This window comes from Vulpes lagopus, chromosome 2, assembly GCF_018345385.1.
Source record: "Vulpes lagopus strain Blue_001 chromosome 2, ASM1834538v1, whole genome shotgun sequence".
Lineage (NCBI taxonomy): Eukaryota > Metazoa > Chordata > Mammalia > Carnivora > Canidae > Vulpes > Vulpes lagopus.
The window spans coordinates 112,920,595-112,942,535 of NC_054825.1; the positions used below are offsets into that span (position 1 = coordinate 112,920,595).

A 21,941-nucleotide genomic window follows, 5' to 3' on the forward strand; every position below is an offset into this window, starting at 1 on the left:
GGACGCTGGGACCACACAGGGTGGGAGAGAAGTCTGCATCTGATGCCCTTCATGTGTGCAAAGCTCCAACCCACGCCAGGAGTGTGCCTCATGGACGGAAGCCCACCACCGCTTTGCTCCAGCAGGGTGCTGGTGGTGCCCTTGCACAGGCACCACTGCACACCCCCACACTCGCAGGGAGGGAGGGAGGGAGGGGGCCAACCACGTCTCCAGATCTCCGCCCGCCCCGGGGCCCTAGAAAAACCCGAGTTCCCATCATGGGCGCCACAGGGCTGAGAATTAGACCGTTCTCAGAAAACCTCCTGTGCAACAGCTTTCCACCCGTTAAGGGTGGGTTTGAATGCTTTAACCACGGATGCGGTTTTTTAAAAAGCTGAGGAAGCCCCACCCTCCTGTCCATAAGCAGATTCCATGAAGCACAAGTGGGAATTCCACCGGGACCCGGAGAATGCCTCACGCCCCCCTCTGTGAAATGCCTACATCCTCGGGGTGGACACGGCGCAGCCCCTGCGACCTGCTCCCCATCACCGCCTCAGCCACCACCCTGACCGGCCGACCTCTTTGTTCTAAAATGTCAATTGTTTTTTAAAATGTTCAGTTTTTTTTTTCTTTTTTTTAATGTTCAGCTCTTTATTTTTTTTTTTTTTTTTTTTTTTTTTTTTTTTTTTTTTTTTAAATTTTTTATTTATTTATGATAGTCACAGAGAGAGAGAGAGAGAGAGGCAGAGACATAGGCAGAGGGAGAAGCAGGCTCCATGCACCGGGAGCCCGACGTGGGATTCGATCCCGGGTCTCCAGGATCACGCCCTGGGCCAAAGGCAAGCGCCAAACCACTGCGCCACCCAGGGATCCCAATGTTCAGCTCTTTAAACCGTATCCTGAAACCAGTCGCTTGTTACACGAATGTCCATAGATCTGCAAATATTTTGGCTGGTTTTCTTACTGTTTTTCCTTCCAAAGTTCTGGCCGACTGTACATTTGCCCCGGGGTGGGGCCGAGGTCTCCAGCCACCCCCAGGCTCCACAGTGAAGATGTCCCCCCCTCGTTCTTTTGGCCCCGGGCCCAGGGAAGCACTCGGGGGCAGCTGGGAGGGATTCAAGATAAAGCTGTTTCAGGAATTAAAAATGTTGCAATACTCAGCAGGCAGCTTCCCTGAAAAATCTTTGAAAAGTTAAGGGGCAGTTTCTTTGAAAAATAAATACCAAAAAAGCCTAGTTTTTCGAAAACACTTAAAAAAAAAAAAAGGATTTTATTTGAAATCATCTCTACACCCAACACGGGGCTGGAGCTCGAACTCACGACCCCGACACTAAGAGTCGCGAGCTCCTCCGACTGAGCCCACCTGGTACCCCTCCACGAACACTTTTACACTGTTTCCTTGTGTTGGAACCAGAGTTTGGGCCACGCATGTGAGAGATGCATGTTCCTGCCACAGGTGAGGGCACCCACGGGGTGGGGACACAGGCCTGGCTGACCTACCACCGAGAGGTGGTTTGCGAAGATGATGGCATGATCCACGTTGATTCACGGGGAGGGCTCATATCCTGGTTTCTAGAACACCCTCTAAGAGAATGCTCTTGGGAGTAATGTTTAGGAGGGCTGCGGGTGACCACGGTGCCAGCTGAGCAGATGGGGCCCGGAGGGGACCACGAGGACCACGAGGTGGACGCCGGTGGGGCCGGGCTGGGACTCTCCCCAGAAAGACGCTGCCACAGAGGCAGCAGGTGGGTGGCTCTGTAGTCTCCCCTGCATCCACGGGGTTGGGGACATGCTCCCAGAGCCTCTGCAGGCCGCAGGATGAGCCCGGGGACCCACTCCGTCGCCTCTTCTCTGGGGCCTGTCCCCTCCTGTGACTTCGGAGATCAGCCACGTTGGCCAGACGACACACGTCCACGTCCTAAACGGCCAACGAGGTAGGTCCCGGTCCCTAGTCCTGGGAGGGCCTGTGTGTGTTGGTCACGCGCGCTCACTGCGGGTCCTCAGGAGGTCCCTGTCCCTTGCGCAGCCTCCTGGGGGCCTCACACCATGGTCATGACCCTGAGTGCTGCCGGCTGGAACCTTCGGATCTTTCTCCTCAGCGCCTTGGAGGCCTTGATGCGGCACAGTTTGGGTACGGGAGGCAGGGGTGGCCTGCGGGCGCCCGGGGCTCTCCAGGGCTGCGGGGGACACGCCCCAGGCCAGGCGCCGCCCTCCGAGTCACTGCTGCTGGACTCCCGGTCCCCGAAGCGGCTGGCGGTGTGGTCGCTGGCCCCGTCCTCGCTGGTCTCGGCCACCGTGGAGCGGGGCAGGGAGGCGCCCTCGGCCGACGGCTCGGAGCCGTCCGACTCGCTCCTGACCCGGGCGTCCTGGCGGGGCAGCTTGGGCCGGGCGCGGGCGCACACGGGCCGGGGACCGCCCGCCCTGCTCGCTGCCGGCCTGTGGGGCCCCGGGCTGCCGGAGATCTCCACGGAGGACAGCCACCTGCGCTGCTTCTTCCGCGCCTCCCCGCCTGCCGCGCCCAGAGCACTGCCTTCCACGGGGAACAAGGCCTGGGCGGGGGCCTGGCGACTCTCCCGTCGGGCCACCAGCAGGGGCACCAGGAGGGGCACGGGGTAGAGTCTGGGCTCGGAGCAGGACCGGCTGGGGGTCGCCCCCGCCAGGGGGGGCCTCCTCCTGAGACCCTCCCCCCACTCGGGGGGCAGAAGGGGTGCTGCGAGGGCCCCCTCGGGGGAAGGCTGCCCCCCAAACCGCAGCACCTTGTCACTGGCCCCTCTCTTGGTCTTTGTAGCCTTCATCTTGGGGTGGCCTGTTTTCAGCCCCAGGAGGGAAGGTCCGCTGGCAGCAAATGGGGGGCGGGCACAGTGCCCTGGGGGCAGAGTGGGGCTTGCCCTGCCCCCCTTCCCGGCAGGTGACAGGACTGTGCTCTCCTGGCAGCTGAGAGCCTGCTGTTGAGTCTGGGGGCGGGGAGAGGGGGCTGGCCCATGGCCTTGCTGAGGGGTACCCAGCATGGTCTCCCCACGGATGCAGCCTCTTGAGGGACTGGGTCCCTCCTCTGGAAGGCTGCTGGGGTGCGGGGCAGCTGCAAGGAGCATGGCAGGTCCCCGAAGCCTGAGGTTGTCCCAGCTGGTGTCCGCCCTCTGGGCCATCCCACCTGACCCTGCTCTCCCTGGGGTGCACACCAACTTCTCCGGGCCACCTTCACTGTCTGCTCTCTGGCCACCAAGCACCTGCAAGGATGGGGGCACCTCACGTCTTGGGGGTCCATGCTCACCCACACTGCCCTTTGGGGGGGTCCCTCGGCCCCGCAGCCTTAGCAGCTTGTCTATATATGCTGCAGCTGGGCCAGCCTCAAGGACAGGTCCAGTGTGGCTAGGGCCTGGGGCCGCAGGGCTGGGCAGGGGCTCCCTCCGGGGAGAGTGGCCATTACTCTGCAGGGCCTCCTTGTGTAGAGAAAAGAGAGGGCTCTGAAGAGCCACAGCATGCAAGGGGCTGGGATATGGGTACACCTCCCTGCCACCCTTGGACACCAGGTCACGCTGGTACTTGGGGTCCAGCACGTGCACTGGGAGGTCCATCCCCTGGTAGAGAAAAGATGTGGACTTGGGGTCTGTGCTGGCTTTCTGGAACACCACCTCAGGTGGTAGGACTCTTTCAAGATCACCTGGGAATGAGAGAAATGAGCAAACAGGTAAATCGGGGACCCTAGTATGATCCTAGGGTCACATCCCATGCAGCACCATAACCCTGAAGTGCCCTGTGCAGGCCTGGGCAAAAGGCCTGGCAAGGGGAGGGCAGCATGCCGTGCACTCTGATGCCAGGTCACGAGCAGCACAGATAGGGCTGGTTCACACCTAACACCATCACCGGGTCCGGGCTGTGCCCTCTCTGCCACAGCCTATGAGGCGACGTTGGACTCAGAATCCCAGGCCTTCATTCACCCCAGGTTTGGAGATGCCCAGAGAGGCAGGTATCTGTGACCCCACGGTGGGTTCTGGACAGACCCTCCCTGAAGGCATCGCAGAAAGGAAGTCATGGGAATATTCACCAGGACAGACAGCACTAAGCCAGGTCTTGTACTAGAAAGCTAATCTGTCCAAAGATGAGGTCGTTTCCTTTTGCGACGGACTAAAGAAAAACAGGTTCTTTTCTGAGCCCCTGAGAAGGACCCACTTGTGAAATGAACTCTCTCCGGGGTGCTCTGGCTACTGAGCCCATTCCAGTCACAGACAGATGCCAGTCAGGTCGTGTAAGGGTTCTAGAAGGATTTTTAAAATAACTTTCAGATGTTCACTTAAAAAGTAAGAAAAAATGCTTTTTATCACAGCAGTCTTGCTATAATGGACAGAAGTGGGCATTTGATTCCTGTCTCTATCCAAAAAACCATAAAAAGAAAAAAAAAGAAAAAAAGCCTATAGGTAATTTGGCGTAGTACCTGTGGGATTAGCACCAGCCCCAGTGTACACGGGGCTTCCTTGCTTTGTGCTCAATGGTGCAACAGCCATCCCCAGCTGCCCCATCACCTTGAATGGGACCTGCCCTCCCCTTCCTGGCTCTCCTTTACCTGTAGACACTGGCCTGGGCCGGGACACGCCCTCCTCGGTGGCCTGGGGTCCCCATGTAGGCAGGGGGCCTGTGTGCACGGTGGTCTCGTCGGCTGAGCGGGGTCGGCAGTCCCCTGCATCGGGGCTGGCCATGGGGTCGGCTGGCAGCAGAGTGCCCAAGGAGGAGTACATGCGGTCACTACACACAGACGTGCAGGAGGCAGAGAGGGAGCAGGAGCCACCATCACTCAGCTCGTAGAAGCCTGGACAGGGTGAAGAGCAGTGGTCAGTGCACCTCTGGGCAGTGGCCCCTCTCCTGCCCTGTGCTGGGGGTGGGGCTCAGGATCTCATCAAGGGTGGCACTGGAGAAGGTGGCCAGGGGCTCCCCATTACTGTCCATTGCTGCCCCATCAACAGGGTCAATGGGAGCCCCCTTCACCTGGGACCCATCACCCACTGACCCCCGTCCTCGGCAAGCAGCTTTCCTTCCCCTCCGTGACCTGGCTTCCAGCCCCTGCAGGGCAGGCCTCTGGCATCCTTCACCACCCACTCCTCGTCCCAAGCGGCAATCGGAAGAAGACAGCAAGCTGGGGGCCCTCTAGCTGGGACCTGCCACACACAGTGCACATCCAGACCAGGTCGTGGTTTTTCAAATTAAAAAACATTAGAAGAAACAGCAGACAATGCTGTACGCGGTCTCCGGGGTTGGCCGTGCGATCCAGCGTGGGGCCAGAAGGGACCATTTGGCCTGAACCAGGCATGTCAGAATGGCCCCATGACCATCTCCTTATAGCTTTTCTTTTTTTTTTTTTTTAAAGATTTTATTTATTTATTCATGAGAGACACCGAGAGATAGAGAGAGGCAGAGACACAGGCAGAGGGAGAAGCAGGCTCCGTGCAGGGAGCCTGATGTGGGACTCGATCCCGGGATTCCAGGATCATGCCCTGGGCTGAAGGTGGTGCTAAACTGCTGAGCTACCCAGGGATCCCTCCTTGCAGCTTTAAAGTGAGAGACACAGGGCAGCAAGCAAGGGGACGGTGTCCTTATCGCCTTGTCTGACAAATCATACAGATTTGAGATGGGATAAACCTGCAGGCTCAGAAAAACACCTCTGCTGCCTCATGAAACAGTTCTTCACAACCTCCCAGTTGATCTGACCTCAACAGAGCCCAGGGTCTGTCTCAGGCCCGGCACAGGTGAGACCCTCAGGAGGCTTCTGTTATCAACAGCAGGACCTGTCCCGTTAAAACATCTCTCCATGGGTATACGCACGTGCACTCTCCCCTTTTTCTCCTAAGCACATTTGGGTAGAGGGATGAACTGGTGCATTCTTAGCCCTTTGGGGGTCAGGTGCTCCAGGTGGGCGGCGGGCCTGAGAGCGCGGGCCCTAGAGGTGCGGGGACCCCGGGAGGGCTGCCGGCAAAGGGCAGCTTCCACCTCGGAGCTCGGGCTACCTGAGCTGGGCCTGCTGTCGCTGTCGGCAAGCTCGCTGCATGGTCGGCGCACGTCCAGCTGGAGCTCACTGATCTGTCGGTCCAGCTGCTCCAAGTGGGTTTTTAGGCCGACGTCCTGGCGCCGCAAACGGTTCTAGGAAGGGAGAGCATGAGAAATAAAACTGAGTTTGTGGAAGGCAAGCTTGGTGCCCCATGGGACCTTTGCCCTGGGCACATGATTTAGACTCCCCAAATCCTGGGCTCCTGCGCCTCATCCTGACCGCTCCCCGGAACCAACTCCCCGGCTCTCGTCACCAGAGGAAAGAACCACCAATCCCTACCTCCAACAGGGTTTCCGTCTCCAGTCACCGACTCTTAAAAACTCAGCTAGGTATTACTTCATAAGAAGACTGATGCAGACCATGAGCATGACGTCGGGACCCAAGGCAGCACCTACCCTGGCACATGGCACAGACGACGGGTTCAGCTGTTGTTCTGAGTTTTATGTGAGAACCGACTTTCCCATGCTCGTGTGCCCTATTCTTTCACTCAGCAGACCCTGGGTGAGCTCCAAACTTATCAAGGGGACACGAAAGCGCCAGGAGAGAAAACGGGCCCTTTCTGCATACACCCCCTCTCCCCCATATTACAGGTGCCTCTCATAGGCTCTGTGGAGCCCTTGGGGACAGGGCACTCAGTGAGGCTCAGAATCTGCCTGGGAAACTTTTTGGTTAGAGGTTCTCACCTTAGCTCCCCCTCAGAGGCTCTAACCTCTCCGGGTTCAGCCATAAATGGGTTCTTCTGAGCACTGGCCAAACACATGCGTGTGAGTAATTACACACATACAACGTGTGTATGTGGTTAATGCTCATGGTACATATCCACACACGTTCCCACACGTAAATAATAAATATGTAGAATGACGAGCACTGAGTGCTTAATAAATGCTGAATTCCTTTTTTCGATCATAAAGCAACACCCTCTTTTCAAGGTCTATTGCATAAACTTCTTATTTTTATTAACAGTTAAGTTTAAGGCAAACAATGAATAAATGCAATTATGTAGTTTCCCCTGTTTAAGAAAATGATTGTGTTTCGAATTTTTACACAGAAAGTGAAGAATTCTCCAAAGCTCCGTAATTTGGGGCTCTGGGGAATTCCTCTTTGCTACTAGGAGAATGCAGCCCAAGAGGGAAGCAGGTGGCAGTCATTTCCGATTCTTACGAGGGAATCATGTGGGCACAGTGTTGGGACACCAGCCGAGGCGAGGGTCGATGGGTGAGGAGCCCAGGGCACATGCCAGGCCACCGTGCCCACAGCCCTTTGCTCCAGGGCCCAGTCCAGGGCTCTCAGAGCAAGCTCCAAGTTTTATAGCAACAGCTTCTTGCAGTCCTAAGACTGTCCGTAAACATATCATGGCAGCAACCAGTCCTAAATTTAATAAAAACCTTATAATCCCAGAACCATCCAGTCCAGCCTAAGCATCCTGGCTTCTAGCTTTGACTATTTTTACAAAGGAAAATGTTGCCCAGGTAAACAGCAGTAGCAGAGGGAGTCAGGGGGTTTGCAAAGACAGGCTTCCGGCCAGTGACCCCCCATCCAGGTGAGGAACACTAGATTCAGGCAAAGGGGCCAGGGTGTATTTTTGCTGCACATGACTCTTCTCCTGCCATAAAGTCAGGCCATGTTTCCCCGGCAAGTCAGTCCCTCTTCGATGCTTTCAAACATCAGTCTAACCTCTTCTCTTCCAAATCAGTATGCTCTCGACCTCCTGGAGGAGGACGGCACCTGGGATGCCATCCAGTTGGCTTCCTTCCTCCCTCTGAACCCCTCCCCACCCCCAAAGTCATCCCTGTGCCTTTGTGCTGAGATTAATTGCTTTGTGTTAATGTCTGGCCAGCGAGGCCTTCAGTGGGTGGTTTCTGATTCATGTCCAGAGGCCACAGGCACACAGGCTCTTAAGTGTTCACAGATGATTTGCTGCATCCTCAGGACCCACCTGCCCGTCCACAGGGCTTCCCCATCCAGAGTTTACCCTTCCTTGGTCCCTTACTTGGGGTTTTTACGACTCTGCTTTTCATGAACTCCTTCTTGGCATCTAACTGTGTGCCAACAGTCATAAGCACCTTCTGTGGCCAGGACAGAGTAGAATCCACTGCAACCCAGCCACAGAGTGTCTCTGTGCAAGTATTTCTGCAGAGGAAATGTGAAAAACCCCCTCGCGCTGGGTGAGCAGGACTGTGGTAGCCACATGGATCCCCATCAGAGAGGCCCCCTCCTCCCCACCTCTGTCTCCGGCATCCAGGCTCACCATCAGGGCAGCGAACCCGTGTAAGGGGCCCTGGGGGCAGGGAGAGCACACCTGCGGTTCCTCAGGTTCCTCTCTGAGTGTAAGTGCAGAGTCCCGGGATCCCAGCCACACCTGGGAACCTGCACCTTGACAAGCCTCCCACAGTACGCAAAGGTGTTTTCTGAAGGCAAGAAGCCTGAATGCCACTAAAAACAAATACTGAGCTTATCCCTTCCCCTGGAAGGTGTACTGCGTGTACACCTGTACTCCGCTTGTTTGTCTTTGGCTTCCAGCTGCAACCCAGGAGTCCGGGCTCCTCAAGCCTTTACGGCAGATTCAAAGGACAAAGATGAAAAATGCCCTCAAGTTCATGATACACACGTGGCGTCTATTTACTTTTTCTCCTTCCTCAAAGGCTGAGAGTATGCAGAGGAAACATCACCCAGGTGAATCCCGGGTGCTCCGCCTGTGGGCAGGCGGGGACACGTTACTGCCTGGCTGGAAAGGGGGTCGTGGGGGCACCGCTCAGCCTGGCGACAGACGGAGACGCAACTCAGTTCCCGCCGATGCCCTGCCCTCATGGGGATCTTGAGCAGGTTTACTCGCCCTGAGTCCCCGAAGCAAGTGTGGCCACTCAGGGAACACGCCAGACATCGCGTTTGCAGCTGCAGAGGCAGCCTGCCCTTGCAGGGGTTAGTGCCAGAATCTGCCAGTGAAAAGGACTTCTTGCACGCTGCCGGCCTGAGGACAAGTCACAACCAGCAGAGACAACTCCTGGGAAATTCTTCAGGATGAGCTTTCCCTGCGGGGTCCCCAGAACCTTTCTTCACTTGCACCTAAAGCACCTCTCCCACTGACCCCGCAGCGCCTCCTGCTGGGAGGTGGAGCACCCCAGGCGACCACGTCAGGGTCCACCGGGCACTGGACTCCTAGGAAATGGGACGGCAGCTGCTCAGGAAATGCCAAACCTCCCTGAAGATACAACCCCCCGGAAGCTCAGGACTGGCCAGAGGGAAGAAGCTGCTCTGCTCAGAGGTCCCGGGGGCATCATTAGCTCAGAAGTCTAGAACAGGGAGACAGTAAATGTTCTCTTCTGTTGGAGCAACACAAGTCGCTCCTTTATTTGCTCACCAAATACTTACTGAGCACCTACTGCATGCTCCTTTGTGACTCTGGGTGTGGCCCGTTTTGATAAGGGTTCACCTGCTCAGTCTGCTAAGGTCATAATCACAGCTCAAATCCCCAGAAAGGCTCAAGCTCATTCCCGCTGGCGAACCCCTGCAGGGCAAAGCCTCTGAGGGGCAGATAGAAGTCCTTCCTGTCCTCGCACCTGAACGGTGCCGCTCCGTCCACGCCAGCGTGGGCGCGGGAGGGGCCCCGAGTTAGCGGGCCGCTGTGAGGTCCGCGGCTGTGCTGCGGGTGAAAGGCCTTTGATTATACTCCTCATCACGGAACTAGTATTACTCCTATTTTTTTCCCTGCAAGAAAAATGTGGAAGTGTTAAGCCCTAGCTGATGTCACACAAATTCAATTATTCTTCTCTTTTGATCACATAATCCATGCCAAGAACAAAGTTTGAAGACAAAGTGTGCGTGTTCCTTCTGGTCCCCACATTAAAAAAAAAAAAATTAAACAAAAAAACCTGTTTGATCTCTTCCAAAGGCTACTTGTAATTAGAGGCTGACAACTCGCAAGTCTGATTTGTGTATTACTTAAGTCAAGTTAATCATCAGCTGTGCTCCTTCCCCTCTGACGAGCACTTCAGGGCAGCATCTCAGCAGCTCCCTGCTCTTTTTTTTTTTTTTTAGATTTTTATTTATTTATTCATGAGAGACACAGAGACACACACAGAGAGAGACAGAGACACAGGCAGAGGGAGAAGCAGGCTCCATGCAGGGAGCCCGACTTGGGACTAGATCCTGGGTCTCCAGGATCAGGCCCTGGGCTGAAGGCGGTGCTAAACCGCTGGGTCACCTGGCTGCCCACCTCCCTGCTCTTTCACAGGAGCCACACATCTTTGCAGGCGGTAGTGTACTCTGCAATTAACCAGGACAGACCCCTCAGGACGGGTAAAACACGAGTGATGATTCCCCTCAAAAGCACGTTCCTGCCCTCTGTGTGGCAGCAGCTCAATCACAGACAGAGGGGAGGCTGCACAGTCAAGGCCCAGGTTCTTTTCCATCTGCCTCTGTTTTTTGCACTTTGGGGAAGATGACTGGAGTCCTGGGAGGCATCTCAAGACGCTGGACGTCTAGATTCTGGAATCTAGAAACACTTAACAAATCTGTAACCTGACTAAGCTGAGCTGAGCTTGAGGCTGCAGCCAGGCTGCATCCCGGCTGCTTTGTTAAGACAGCAGCTTTTAAACAGAACAGATTTGAATTTCTAAATTTAAAAAAATTCTGCTTAGAGTGCTAGAATTAACTCCAGCACATAGGAATCTTTCTGTACAGCCTTTTTTTTTTTTTAAATACTGCAGTCCTGGAAAAACTCTTTCTGAGCTATTTCCAACAGGCGAGGTACAAGCCTACAGCAGATGAAGAGGCGGAGGAGCCACCATGGAGCGCCCTCGGTCCTCTAACTAGGAGCTGGCATTTGGAGGAGGCCAGGGAGCCAGAAGAAGACACAAAGGTAAAGCAGCCCTCAGAGGGTCCTGGTTCTACTGCCTCTGGGATTCAGGACACGCCTCACTTTCCAGGTCAGGTTACAATTTAAAGTCAAAGAAGCTTTCACGGGATACCGCTGAACGCAAGGTTTTGTTCCAAGGCCAGGCCAACACTGAACCCCAGCACAGTGTGGGGACCAGGCGGGTGCGCCCCGCACGCGGCCTGCGCTGTGTCTGAACCTGGCAGCGGGGACACCTGCTACCCGGGGTGTGACCCCAGGATCCCAAGGAGCCCCCCACCAGGAGAAGCCCACTAATGCGTTCTTATACCAAAGGCACCGGAAGTCCAACAGGAATGCTCCCCAAATCCGTCTGCGCGGGGGTTAGGAGGCGGCGAAGGGGTGCAGCCCCAGGGCGCCTTTCCCTGTGCTCAGGCCTCCTTGCCCGCTCCTTGGAACCGAGTTGCATCCCCCGAAATCCCAGAGGGTGCCCCGGAATCGGTGGGACAGTCTGCCCGGGGGGGGGCAGGGCCCCAGCGCCCCAGGGCGCCCCGTGCGCCCCCGCCGCCCCGCGCGCCCCCCGCGCGCCCCGCGCCCCGCGCTCCTTACCAGCTGCTCCTGCAGCGCCGCCAGCGCCGCCTCCAGCCGCAACTCGTGCGCGCGGGGCCCGCGTGGGTGCTCGGGGCGCGCGGGGCCGCGGGGGGCGGCGGGGCCGGGCGGGGGCTGCAGGGCCAGGGCGCCCCGCACGCGCGCCTGCTGAGTGGCGCGCAGCCCCTGCAGCTCGTGCAGCCCCGCGAGCGCCGCGCGCAGCCGGGCGCCCACCCTGCGGCGGTCCCAGCCCGCGGGCCCCGGAGGGCCGCCCTGCGCCCACATCCCGCGCCGGGCCTCCCCGGCCTCCCGGAGCCTCCTCCCAGCCTCCCGGCCGCGCGCGCGGCCTCCTGCGCCGCCTGTCCCCGCCCCCGCCCCGCAGGTCGCCAAGGTGGGGTGGGACCTATCGGTGGCCGCCGAGGGCGGCGATTGCACACGCCCCAGGTCACAGCGGCCGCCCCGGCCCGCCCCGTCGGCGCGCCCCTGGGGGCCCCGGGACCCCAGCCCGGGGCGAGTCTGCAGGGGACGGCCCAGGAGGACCCCAGCGGGGAGCCGGGAGGGGCCGCGAGGGGAACCAAGGCGCTCAAAGGTGGTTGAAGGCTTAAAAAAAATTAAGATGAATTCTTGGGACAGTGCCACATTGTAAGGACCCTGTTACCATTTTAAGCTCGTTATGGATTTGAAGAACATATTATCGCCTTTTCCTAATGTATATCTGCAGTAGGAATCCTCAGATATGAATGCATACGTGTGTGTATTTACGTAATAATAGCTCTGCCGAGATGCAAGGATCAGGACCATGCGCCTATTTGAAGCGGACAATTCAGTGGTTCTGCTTCTGTTCACAACTATCACTGCGATCACTTTTAGAACATTTTCACCACTCCAGAAAGAAACCATCTGCCCATTAGCCTCACCCTCCATCCCCCCACCCCCACCCCACACCACCACCCCTGCACCCTTGTCCTTAGGAGCCACTAGGGCCCCTGTTATGGACATTCCCTATAACTAGCATCACACCCTACAGAGTCCTCTGTGAGCCGCCCCATTCTCTAGCTCTGTGTTCCCAAGGTTGCCCCATGTTGTAGAGCGCCTGGGTCCTTCATTCCTTTCTGTTGGTAGATAATATTCCACTGTGTGCACAGACCACTTATATTTATCCATTCATTAATTGGTGGAGGTTTGGGGTGTCTCCACTTTTTGGCTGCTGTGAATAATCTGCTAGGGACATTTGTGTGCTTTTAGCTGGCAGTATGTTTTCACGTCCCTTGCGTGTAGACCTTAGAGTAGGTAACTACTGTGTTAGATCTTTGGATGGACTGCTAGATTATTTATTTATTTATTTATTTATTTATTTATTTATTTATTTATTTATTTATTTATTTATTTTAGTTTCAGAAGTAGAATTTAGGGACTCATCAGTTGCATATAACACCCAGTGCTGGGCAGCCCCGGTGGCTTAGGGGTTCAGCCCAGGGCTTGATCCTGGAGACCTGGGATCAAGTCCCACTTTGGGCTCCCTGCATGGAGCCTGCTTCTCCCTCTGTCTGTGTCTCTGCCTCTCTTTCTCTCTCTCTCTCATGAATAAATAAATGAAATTTTTTTAAAAAAAAACACACACAGTGCTCATCCCATCACATGCCCTCTTTCATGCCCATTACCCAGTTACCCCAAACCCTGCTCCCTCCCCTCCTGCTGGAGAAACAGCATTAGGCTGGAACCAATTTATGATTCTTCCCTTTCATTTTCTTCTGAAGAGAGAGGTAGAGAGAGGGTTAGACTGGATATGAGACTTGTTCAGTTATCTGTCTTCTTCTCATCTGTGGACTCACTTATTGGTGTCTTTTGGAGAACAGAAACTCCTCATTTTTCTGTATTCTTATTTATAATTGATTCTGTGTCATTTTAAAGAAATTTTCGCTCACCTAAACTCTTCAAGATATTATTTAATGTTCTGCTTCTCTAAACTGTATTATCTCACTTTTTTTTTTCATTTAGATCTACAGTCCACCGACAGTGGTTTTTATGTATTGTATGATGTAGGGGGATCACTATTTTTTCTTGAATACATATCCTAGTGCAGTATTTATTGGAAAAAAATAGTCCTTTTGAACTGTTATGCAGTACTACAGTCTTTGTAAATATATGTAGGTCTGTTCTGGGCTCCCTTTTCTATTTCATTAGTTTGCCTATCCTGGCACTTGTCCTAATTATTGTGGCTTTTTATAATGTGGTGATATCCAGTAAAGTATGATCCCCCACCTTGTTGTTCAAGGGTGCCTTGAGTATTCTTGGCACTTGATAGCATTATATACATTTTAGAATCAGCCGGTAGATTTCTACAAAAAGGCTATTGGTATTTTGATGGGGATCACATTAACTCTATAGCTGAATCTGTAGAGAAATGAAATCTTTATAATATTTATCCTAATCCATGGACATGGAATACCCCATTATCTATAAAGATTTTCTTCCATGTCTCTAAATATTATTTTATAATTTTGTGTGTAGAGGTCTTGTACATCTTTCACTAGGTTTATCCCTCCTTTCTTAGTGTTTTTTTTTTTTTTTCTGATAGTATTGTCAATGTTACCTTTAAAAATTTTCTTTATTTTTGTTGATGACATACGGAAACACTGGGAAGGTATTTAATAACTTTGTTAAAAAAAAAAAAACTTTGTTAAACTCATTTATCAATTGAATAATTTATCTATAGATTTTAAAATATTTTTTCCATATCATCTCTAATGGAAGTTTTACATTTTTTTCTTTCCCATCCTATACCATCTATCTATCTATTTATCTATCTATCTATCTATCTATCTATCTATCTATCTATCTATTATCTATTTATTTGGCTTTATTGCAGTGGCTAGGACCTCAGTATAATGTCAAAATAGTTATGTCAAGCATCCATGTATCATTTCCAAGGGCTGTGGGAAGGTTTTCTACATTTCACCATTAAAAATGATGTTTGTTCTATGTTTTGTAGTAGTGTTTATCAGATTTAAGGAAATTGTCTTCCATTCCTAGAATGGATATTGAATTTTAACAACTGTGTTTTCTACTATTTTAGTGATTATATTATTTCTTCTTTTTTTTCCTACTAATATGAGTCATGTTAATTGATTTACAAATGTAAAGCTAACTTTGGATTTCAGGATGAATCAACTTGGTCATGAGGTATTTTCCTCATTTATATGTTGCTGGATTTAGTCTGATAGTATTTTGCTTTAGAGTTCTGCATCTGTTTTCATGAGTGAGGTCAGCCCATCCTTCTTTCCTGTAAATTTTTTTTCTCAGGTTTTCAGAATCAATGCTATGCTGGTCTCACAGACCAAGTGAAAATATTCCTTTTTGATATTCAGCGTAAGTGTTTTTGTAAGATTAAGATAATTTCATTCTTAAATGTTTGGTAGAGCATTAATGAGGCCATTATACCTGGGTTTTTGTTTGTTTGTTTGTTTGTTTGTATTTGTGTGTGTGTAAAAGTTTTTAATTATGAACCAAAGTCCTTGAATTACTCAGTCCATGTAATTACTCAGACTTTCTGTTTCTTCTTGTGTCAGTTTGTTGCAGATGATTGTTATAATTTTCTTCTCATTGTGTCCATGTTTTCAACTATGTTGACCTAAGTGTCCAATAATATTTTCTACAAATATTTATTGAACCTTTAGTGATGTGTGCTCCCTGTCCAGCTTTTTTTCTGTCATTTAGTTATTTGTGCTTTCTCTTCTCCGCACCGCCCCCCGCCCCGCCCGATCAACTTTAGTGATGCTTTAGCAATTTTATCAGTTTTTTCAAAATACCATCTTTTCGCTGGGTGTTATGCTATATGTTGGCAAATCGAACTTCAATAAAAAAATATATACAAAAAAATAAAGAAAAAAACCCCAAAATTCCATCTTCTGACTTCAGTGATCCTCTCTGTTTTTTTGTTTGCTTTCTCATCCACCAGTCTATCTTCCTCATTATTTGCTTCAGTATATTTACCCTGGGTATAATTTACTAGGTTACTTTTTCTAATTTCTTGAAATGGATTCTTCACTCATGACCTCTCCTTCACCCATCTGGCCTTGATCAGACCTTGTCTGTGGTGGGCAAGAACTTGTTACTAGGAAAACATTGGGGCCTGCCCCTCCTTAGATAGTGTGCATCATTTTGAATGGCTTGTGGGTTCACCTTGCCTGCTTGGGCTACATCTGTACTTGGAACTTTGTGCAGAGGAGTATGAGGACAGCTCTTGTGTGGAATGGCTTTAGAGAGGAAGAGTCGTGCATGGAATCTCAGTTTGTCCTTGAATGAGAGAAACAAAAGGCATTTTAGTGATCCTGTACTTATTTCTTTTGCTATTGTCTCCTGTCCCTATTGCCGTAGATGGAAAGGGGTCTAGTTTTCACTCTCCTCATTACTCATTGTTAAATCGTGACAGTGGTAGGCTCTGCTCTTTCTCTCTCTCTCTCTCTCTCTCTCTCACATAGAATCAAAGTGGTATCCTCTATCACAAGTGCCCCTGAGAAGGAGTTTGAGCCCAGGGAACATTTTTGGGGTCCCCAGCAGGGAATTGGATTTGTACCAAGGCCCCAGACTCCCTCGCAAACTGTCAGTAATTTTTCCGGCTTTCCCATCCTTTACCTCATTCCTGTTTCATGATCCTGTCCTTTGTATTCCATGAACTTGGAATCCTTGTCCATTTTTGAACTTTATCTTTCTTTGTTGACACCCACAGTGAATGCCATTTCCTGGGCCTTGGAGAACCAGTCAGAACCTGGGTGTACATGTCAGGAATCCAGTCTCCCGAGCCAAAGCCTTGATTCCCAACCAGCAAATTTGCTGCTACCTGTTATTGTTCACTACATAATTACCAGCCTCCGGATTTTGTTACATAAGGACACAGAATGAGAAGAAGGAGAGCTTTTGAGTTTTATCCTTTTATCATATCTTCTTAATCACATTGTCTAAACTATTAGTGCTTACGTAGTGCTCTGTAAAGATATATACCCATTAAATTTTAAAAATAGATGGATCTTATTCTCAGGATCATTTTTATGTCATACCATTTTTTATTTTCTGAATACTGTAACTTCTTGAATCTATGGAGATTAATTTTCTGTTTTGTTTTAAATTACCTCTGTCTTGTATGGTGTCAGCTTTTTTGTTTACCTTTGGCTCTCTCTTTCCTATTGTAGACTTCTCTCATGTGGCTGAGGATTCATGGATACTATTCACCTGTGAGACAATAGGCAGGTGTACATGGTAGTTGAGTTTGGTTTCATTGTAGAGTCAAAGAATGCAGAGCTGGCTGGGGTGCTGTGCACACCCCAACATCAGATGTAAAGGGCTGTATTTGTGGCACCACCACCATGCACCCCTAGATGGGTATTTTCATTCATTTACATATGGCTGTACTTGTAGATTATACCTTTTATTGATTTACTATCATTTTCATCTGCTTTTAGTAGGAAGACATGTGCTCCATACACTATTTTATGTTAGAATCCACTAGAAATTTTTGCCTTTAAATGACATTTTTGCAGTCTCAAGCTTATGAAAAAATTGTATGTACAGTATAAAGAACTTTCTCCTGTTTTCCCAGAACCATTGAGAATGCACTGATTACCTGTTGCCCTATCACCCCTAATACCTTAGTGTGTGTTTTCTACACACAAAAGGGATTATCCTAAGTATGCAAAGTTTAATAATTAAAATCAGGAAATTGATGTTGCTTCATAATCACCATCTAAAATTCAGTTCAGGTTTCACCATTTATCCATCAACATCCTTCAGATCAGAACAATCCTGTCCAGACTAATGCATTTACTTGTCCCATCCTGCTGGTCTCTATCAGCCTGGAGAAGAGCTCAAACTGTTCTTGACTTATGACTTCACTTTTGAAGATTATGGACCAGTTATTTTGTAGGATGCTCCTTGGTTTCATTTTGTTTAGGTTTCCTCCTGGTTCAGGTTATGCATCCGAGGTGAGAATATCACAGAAGTGATACTGTTCTCTTGTCATGCATCCTACTGAGGGGCATTCATTTCCAACATGACCACTCCAGACACTTCCCACCTTGATCACTTCATCTCTATCTGTCATCTGTCTGCCAATCTATCCATCCATCCATCCATCCATCAATCCATCCACACACCCACTCATCTATCCATCTATCCATCCATCCATCCATCCATCCATCCATTTATCTATCATTTATCATCTGTCTGTGATATGTCTCTGTCTATCCACCTCTCCATCGCTTTCTCTCTCTCCCTCCTCTCTTCATCTACCCATCATCTATCTCATCCCTTCAGTTCTTACATTACACTCATTACGCTATAGCTCCATCAGTATCCAACTCTTAACAGATGAGCCATGTTTCACTCTATGGGCACAATCATATTTCAGTTGATGAACATTTGGTTGTTTCATTTCTTCCTACCATAGCAGTACTGCAGAAAGCATTCTCATACATGTGGCCTTGCTATTGTTGCTTTTATTTCTATAGATTGTGTTCTTAGAAGTGGAATTTCTGATATCTGAGAGCATCTATGTTTTTATCTTAACACTGCAAGATTTTCTTTTCAGAAAGATCATAGCAATAACCAGCAATGTGTTAGTGCAATCTCCAAACCTATATCATTGCTGATACTGAATGTCTTCATTTTAAAACTACTTTTGAGTGGTAAAAATAAAGTACCTCAGTGTTTATTCTGTGAACAACATTGTGATTCCTTGTGAGTGTGAGCATCTCTTTCTGTGTGTGTGTGCTTAAGATTTTATTTATTCATGAGAGACACAGAGAGAGGCAGAGACATAGACATAGCTCCCCTATGGGGAGCCAGATGTGGGACTTGATCCCAGGACCCTAGGATCAAGACCCGAGCCAAAAGCAGATGCTCAACCACTGAGCCACCCAAGTGCCTCTTTGTGTGTTTGTTAAGAGCTTTTACGTGTTCCAGTGGGCCTGCTTGCTCGCATCTTCGCCTGTTTTCCGGAACTTCTTGTGTGTTTTGACTGTTATTTATCGTATGTGTTGGACATGTTCTCCCCCTCAATCTATTGTTTTCCTCCAACTTTGTGGTATTCTTGGCATATCAGACCGAATATGTTCTTCTTTTTTTTCTTAATGTTTTTTATGATTATTCTCTTACTTCAGTTCTTTCCTATTTCAACATGAAGTCATTATTTTGGCAAACCTTATTCTTTTTTTTAAAGAATATTTATTAATTTATTTTAGAGAAAGCAGGGGAGGGGTGGCGGGGGGAGGATCTCAAGAAGCTCCTCTCTGAGTGTGAAACCCAACATAGAGTTTGATCCCATGACCCTGAGATCATGACCTGAGCCAAAATCAAGAGTTGGATGCTCAACCAACTGAGCCCCCAGATGCCCCTTGGCAAATTATTCTGATATCACATATATATTGTTCATCCACCGGAATTTATTCTTGCATCTGATGTGATGTAGGGTTCTAACATTTCCTCCATATAATTAGTTAATTATTCCCACCCCATTACCTTTTCTTTCTTTCTTTTTTCAAAGATTTATTTATTTAGCTTAGAGAGAGGGGGTGGGGAGAGTAGAGGGAGAGGGAGACAGTCTCAAGCTGACTCTGTGCTCAGAACAGCTCGATCCCAGGACCTTGAGACCATGACCTGAGCTGAAACCAAGAGTCAGATACTCAACCGACTATACCACGCAGGCACCCCTCACATCAGCTTTTCTTAAACAAACTTCCCTTTTCCACTGAATGGAAATGCTGTCTCTTTTAAATGCCACCTGTACACCTGCAACTAGTCCTTCATCTGACCTGTATGTCTGTCCTGATGCTCATCACTTACTATCAAATCTGAGGGTAAAGTTCAGTGCAATAAATGTGAGTAAATTATTAACATGGAAAAGTGTTCTTGATATATTATTAAGACAAAACAGCAGATGATAAAACAACTGTGGCTCCATCAGGAATGTGTGTGTGTGTGTGTGTGTGTGTGTGTGTATTTCATACACAGGGGACTGTGAAAGGCTATCCATGTGAACTACAAAAAGTAGTTCTGAGTAAAGGGATTACGGGTGACTTCATCTCTTTTCTTTATTTATATGTTTTTTAAGTTTATTTTATATATTTTTTATTGGCAGGGAGGTTATGAAACCAGATGCGGGGCTCCATCTCATAACCCTGAGATCATGACTTGAGCTGAAATCAAGAGGAGGACGCCACCCATTTTTATTTTTCTAGAAGCATTACTCATGTAACCAAATAAACAAGTAAAAAATTTAGTGATTCTCCTTGACTTATAACATAAAAGCTACCAGCTTAATTTTATCTTCAAGCCTCTCTAGCCATGATACTACCACCTTTGTACAGTAGTCAAAGGAAATTTTCAACGTGAAGACAGTTACAGATGCCCCTCACCTAGGACTCAATAAAGACTGTAACAGCTTATTTATTTTGATTGAAGGGAATGACACATTAATGAAGCTGTAGCAAATACACACTGGCTTCTATGCATGCAAACCAACCGTATTAAATTAATAATTATATTCTTGCCAAAGGCAAGTGGGGATTATGCAATTAGGTACTGCTTAAGTGCCTCAATCAGCAGATAGATTTTTATTTACCTATAAAATAATCTCATAAAAAATGATTGGAACCTCATTATTTCACCACCAAGGAGACTCGTTGGTTGGACTTGCGTGTGTCTACGGCTCAGAGGCTGGAGGTTCCTTTTGTTTGGCTCCATGGCCATGTGGTTCCTGTGTTGGAGTCCTGTTGTGTGCAGTGACGGAGCCTTTTGCCTGAAGGGTTAGGGGAGATTGCCAGCAGTGCTGTGTAACACCCACCTCCGAAGGATCCTATCTGTTGAGGAAGGTGGCGGTCCACCGTGGAGAAGTGACACGTTAGCAGGGTATGCTGCACAAGTGACGCAAGGACAGCCTGGTGGCTCTGGGTCCAGGAGGGACTCGCTCAGCACTGTGCTCCTCCCTCAGCCTGCAGCCGATGGTGGCCATTGTCTGACAAGGCTCACATTTGTGATAACGAGGGTTTGTTACGTGATGATGCTTCAGTGGCTTTAAAAAAACTAAAAGGGGATCCCTGGGTGGCGCAGCGGTTTGGCGCCTGCCTTTGGCCCAGGGCGCGATCCTGGAGACCCGGGATCGAATCCCACATCGGGCTCCCGGTGCATGGAGCCTGCTTCTCCCTCTGCCTGTGTCTCTGCCTCTCTCTCTCTCTCTCTCTCTCTCTGTGACTATCATAAATAAATAAAAATTTAAAAAAAATTAAAAAAATTAAAAAAAACTAAAAGGATGATTTACTAAGTCTGAATTCACCTTCATATGAGTTTTCAATTTTCTTGATGTTCATGATGTGCCTTAAGCATTCTCTGTATATTGGCTTTCCCACGTAAACAGTGGGTTCTGTGATTTGGAAGCAATACTTGCCGTCCTTGCATCTTGATGGGCAGCAGGAAGGCAGGTCTTGTGCACACGATGTGACACTGAACTTCAGAGAAGCTTTTCCCCAAGAAAGGGCTCCCCCCTGTGCAAACCACAGAGAAGGCACCATTGTGCGTGTTGGAATAAGTTGGAATCGGTGAGGAAGGGCTGTCAGGACTGAAATTTCCATGTTGTATTTTGCCTAGAGCCACTATAAACCTCATAAAACGAGAGCACTCTTTCGGACTCAGGTGTTTTGACTTGATCTGGTGTGGCCTGATTTGCAATGTCACTGAATTTCTGCAATGGAAAGCACATATCGTGTAGCCAAGTACATGGGCTTCCTTCCATAGTCTCCCTAGTTATTAAAAATGAAGTTCTATCTTAATTCCCTTTATTTATTCATTGTTTTCTGTCCCTATAGTATTATTTCAGTAATACTTTAGTCTTAATTCCTTTCCTGATGACTTTCTGGATAGCCTAGCTTACTGCCCTGGGAATTTTGAGTTGGTGGACAATCTGTGATGAAGGCTCTAGATGTCTATCTTTCTCCTTATATTGGGACACGGTAGTGTAGACATGGACGGCAAAGCATAATTTATTTGTGTGTGAGTGAGTGTCCCCTGCTAAAAACCAAAGGATGCACTGTGTTCATAGCCGATTAGTAATGCATGGTCATTTTTATTCCAAGACTAAAATAGTAAATCTATAATAACCTTTTTTAAGGAAGAAATTGAACTAAAGATAAAGCTGTCCTACAACTTCAGTTATGGTATGTTTTATCATCCCACAATAAAGGAGACTCTACCTTACAGATCATTACCCGTGAGAGTAGAAGTAGAGTGCAGAAGATGGTTCTCGGATCCAGCGCCATCCATCATTTGGGTTGGGGTGGTTCGTAATCATCTTTCACATACTTTCAGTTGTATAATGTGCTGCAGATTAATCTCGAGGGTCCACGTGCTTATTATAAGATGTCTGCATCGGGCTGTCCTAGTAAGTTGACAATGTCATAAATCTCTGCAAGTCCCAGCGAGGTGAGCATTAGCACGTTAGGCCACTTTTTACGCCCTGGC

The 21,941-nt window shown here is 49.3% G+C and overlaps 1 protein-coding gene and 1 long non-coding RNA gene across 2 annotated transcripts; one reads left to right on the forward strand and one right to left on the reverse strand.

Moving 5' to 3' along the window:
* Nucleotides 1–853: 853 nt before the first annotated feature.
* DACT2 (dishevelled binding antagonist of beta catenin 2) lies at nt 854–11,763 on the reverse strand. Its single transcript, XM_041745987.1, has 4 exons — nt 11,457–11,763; nt 5,976–6,108; nt 4,541–4,783; nt 854–3,640 (listed from the first exon to the last, which is right to left on the reverse strand). The coding sequence occupies exons 1-4, from the start codon at nt 11,718–11,720 to the stop codon at nt 2,019–2,021; spliced, it is 2,262 nt and encodes a 753-aa protein (XP_041601921.1). The 5' UTR covers nt 11,721–11,763; the 3' UTR covers nt 854–2,018.
* On the forward strand, nt 9,668–20,512 carry LOC121485504. Its single transcript, XR_005986301.1, has 3 exons — nt 9,668–10,413; nt 10,758–10,874; nt 19,567–20,512. It is a non-coding gene; the product is annotated as an uncharacterized LOC121485504 (long non-coding RNA).
* Nucleotides 20,513–21,941: the final 1,429 nt, after the last annotated feature.